Source organism: Poecilia reticulata, linkage group LG2 (assembly GCF_000633615.1).
Source record: "Poecilia reticulata strain Guanapo linkage group LG2, Guppy_female_1.0+MT, whole genome shotgun sequence".
NCBI classification, from domain to species: Eukaryota; Metazoa; Chordata; class Actinopteri; order Cyprinodontiformes; family Poeciliidae; genus Poecilia; species Poecilia reticulata.
The window spans coordinates 45,824,819-45,828,519 of record NC_024332.1 but is presented as its reverse complement, the minus strand read 5'-3'; the positions used below and the strand labels follow the sequence as shown (position 1 = coordinate 45,828,519).

The 3,701-nt window shown below is 50.4% G+C and overlaps 1 protein-coding gene across 1 annotated transcript in view; it reads right to left on the bottom strand.

Moving 5' to 3' along the window:
• Positions 1-470: 470 nt before the first annotated feature.
• mcm3ap (minichromosome maintenance complex component 3 associated protein) overlaps positions 471-3,701 on the bottom strand; it is a 16,399-nt gene continuing 13,168 nt past the window's right edge. The window contains exons 25-30 of the mRNA XM_017309457.1: positions 3,098-3,488; positions 2,323-2,601; positions 1,905-2,037; positions 1,081-1,275; positions 739-874; positions 471-653 (exon numbers count right to left, since the gene is read on the bottom strand). Coding sequence (XP_017164946.1) covers positions 471-653; positions 739-874; positions 1,081-1,275; positions 1,905-2,037; positions 2,323-2,601; positions 3,098-3,488 — 1,317 coding nt within the window. The remainder of the gene's footprint in view (positions 654-738; positions 875-1,080; positions 1,276-1,904; positions 2,038-2,322; positions 2,602-3,097; positions 3,489-3,701) is intronic.

The following is a 3,701-nucleotide window of genomic DNA, read 5'->3' as shown; positions in this document are numbered from 1 at the left end:
AATAATTATTGTCTGTGTATTGATGCTGTGAGGAGAATAAACCCACTGCTGTTACCACCTGAGTCTGCCTCCTGAAATCTTCATCATCGTAAAATCCAACCGCAAAACAGCCGCCTTGTTACACTGCCTGAGGGATAAACCCGACTCTCCAGAACCAGAACACGTTGGCTCCTGCTCTGCAGATGAAACCTTGTCTCCCAGCAGCCTTCAGCTGCACGGGGGCGGGGCTACAGCCGAGGCGTCCAATCAGATCCTCGACCTTCTCATGGATTTAATCAAAAACAAGCTGAAGGTTTTACATGAAAATATTTATTTAATATCTGAGCAAAACGAAAATAAAACAATTTCAACACATTATTTATCATCAGAGTCCAATGCAGGAGGAACCCGACTCTACAAAACTAAATATTAATAAAAGTCCTGATTTTAGTCCTGATAATAAAAATCCATCTTCATCATCTTCCTCATCTTCAGTCGTCCACGATGCTCAGCAGGCCGCTCAGCTTCAGCCTGCAGGCCCGTTCTTCTTCTCTGCTCGCAGCGATCTGCTGCTGCAGCTGCTGCAGCCTCTGGGCCAGAGGGACGGGCGGCGCTGCGGACCGGGACGCTGTGGACAGGGACGCTCTGTCCACACGCTCCTCTGTCTCCGGTTTCTGGGAAACCAAAACGACAACAAACTTAAAAAACAACCATGAAATATTAAAGATGTGCATAAAGTGACCAGAGAAGAAGAAGAACCTGAGCTGCTGCAACAGGCGCAGAAACCCGCATGGTGGACGGAGACGACAGCAGGGTGGAGGACGGGATGAAGAGCGGCGTCGCCAGGTGGTCCAACGGGTCGCCGTCCAGCCAGCGCTGCAGCTGCTCCAGACTCCTGCACAGAGAGCGTTACCATGACGACAGAACTGATCAACATGGAGGAGATTCAGGAATAAACGTTTTCCTCCACGGATCAATCCGACCAGATTAGAACCAGGAAACCCAAACAGAACCGCCTGGAAGGTCTCATGGTTCTGACAAGGTCAGAAACTGAAAAATAAAGAGTCAACAGAACCAGAACCAGACCGTCGTCATGACTACCTCCTGCTCTCGGCCTTCTCCTCCTCCAGGCTCTGCAGAACTCTGTGGGCCAGCAGCTCCTCCGTGCTGGGAGTGTGTGTGATGTCCAGGGGTGGCGGCGCGGCCTCGGGGCCCTCTGGGGCCTCCACCCGGCTGTGGAACAACTTCTGCCTCAGGGACGGAGCCAAACGCAGAGCGCTGGGGGCCGGAGCCCATCTGACAGCAAAAACACAGGAAAATTAAAGTTCAGCTTTAATTTTACAGCAGAATTATAAACTGAGTTTTTGTTATCCAGCAGCACTGCTGTCCAAAAATGCTACTTTTTAAATTTTTCTACCTAAACATTTTATATTTAATATATTTATTTAATACAAATAAAGTCAGGAAGGGAAGCAGAAATCATAAATATAAAACTGAAACTGTTTTGAGCTCAGTGAGAAATAAATGTTTTTTCTCAGCAGTGTGAACAGGATTTGGGTCTCTTTGCAAAAACACTTCCTGTTGGTTTGACTAAGTTTAATAAAAGCAGATTTTGGTGCTTCCAGCAGAAAGTCTGGCTGTTAAAGATGAATAGAATCATAAAACTATTCATTTGTCATTTAAAAATAAAACGTCTCCGTCTGGATAAACTTTCTAACTTTGACACTCATGATGTTCAGTTTTTGCAGAAATCTTTCCAGCGGTAGAGAAACCAAACTGAGGTCCAAACGACCGATCAGATCCGATCCGATCCGATCCGGTCAGATCAGATCAGATCAGATCAGATCAGATCCGATCCGATCAAACCTCCGTCTGCAGCCGAGGCTTCAGGAGCTGCAAGAGAAAACACTATAGACCTTCCTCACCCCTCCTCTTCCTCCTGCTGCGTCTCCCTGTGGGTCCGATCCACAGCCTGAACCCAGTCAGCCGGAGGCCGGAACCCGTCCAGGGAACCGCTGGGGAAGAAAACCAGGATCTGTCCGTCCGCCGTCAGCGCGTCTGGATATAATATAAATATATTACTGATGAAACTTCCTGATTCATTTCTAGTCAGTTTAACAACAGAGGGGGGAAGTGATGAATGGGGTCAAAGGTCAGAGTTGAGGAACATCAAAAGATATTCCAGAAAAACCAGTAAACTCTGAAAGACCTTCAGAAAATCTGCAGGATTGTTGATGAAGATGATGATTACTGATTATTATTATTGATGGTTTCATCAGATCAGGGGAAGGTCAGGTCTAGAAGCAGAACCTCCAGAACCACAGGAGGTTCTGCAGGTGGTACCTGGAGCAGCAGGCGGTCCGGCCGGCTGCCAGTCCTTCAGCTTGTGGTCGATGAAGATGAGGACGACGTCGTCCCAGGGAATCCGGCTGGAGGCAGCAGAGAGACCGGCCGCCCCCCGGCTGATGCCGCCCCGGGTCCGTCCGGGCCCGGCGGGCCGGGTGAGCCGGACCCGCTCCAGAAGGTTCTCCAGCCGGGACATGAGGAGCGGCTGACTGTGGCGTGAAGTCGGGATGTGAGCAGCGTAACGAAAGATGGAGGAGCAGAGATCCACCCAGGAGTCTGGAGGAGGAGGAGGAGTTAGTGACCCTGAACATGACCTCTGACCTCATCCACACTCATCTGCTGCCAACCATCACATTAGTAAACAATTAGAATATCAATTATTCTGACGATTAATTGTTTTGATGATTGAATAAAAATAACTGCCACATTCTGCAGATGTTTCATATAATTATTTAACTCATTTTATACATTAAAAATACATAAAATGCAAATAAAAAACTAAATGTTTTCATTTTAAGGTCTGAACTGCAGCAGCAGCGTTTCTGAAGCCAACATGAGAATCTCAGCAAACGGCTGAACTGATTATTAATGAGGTGAATCTAAAACGGCCACTAGACGTTTTTAAAGGTTTTAAATCTTAATATATTTTTATACAGTTTCTGCTCTGACTGTTGTTTTCTGTAGAGTTTGTATAATCCAGTTAACTGAGTACTGAGTACTGAATTGTTGTCGATGACGTTAACCAATCAGGATGAAGGTTTCAGCCGCCCACCTGCAGCATTAGGCTCCGCCCACTCCGGCAGCTGCAGGTCCAGCAGGACGGCCCTCAGCCAGCTCAGGTGCGGCGCGGCGTTCCAGCCCAGGTGAGGGATGAACTCCCTGGTCTCCGGCTGGCTGAACTCGGTGGGCGGCCATGACAGGCAGCTCAGCTCCGGGGACGACACTCTGTCCGCCACGTGGGTCAGGACGGCGTTGTACAGCCGGACCACCGGCGCCGGGCCCTGGCAGGGCAGCCCGGCGGCGGCCCGGTTCTGCCGGTTGGAGTAAACTCTGGGGCAGAACTCCTGACTCAGCGCGGCTTCGACCAGCTGGACCAGCGGCTGGCAGGACAGGGGCGGGGTCAAAGGGCAGCGGGCCATCAGCCAGCAGACGGCCTGGGTCAGCTGTTCAGAGACAGAGAGAGAGAAGAACCGGTGGAGAAACGCTGCAGCTGGTGGTCCGGGTCCGAAACGCTCCAGCTGGAGGTCCGGGTCCGAAATGCTCCAGCTGGTGATCCGGGTCCGAAACGCTCCAGCTGGAGGTCCGGGTCCGAAACGCTCCAGCTGGAGGTCCGGGTCCCAAACGCTCCAGGAGCTTTAGGCTCTACCTGCTGGGAT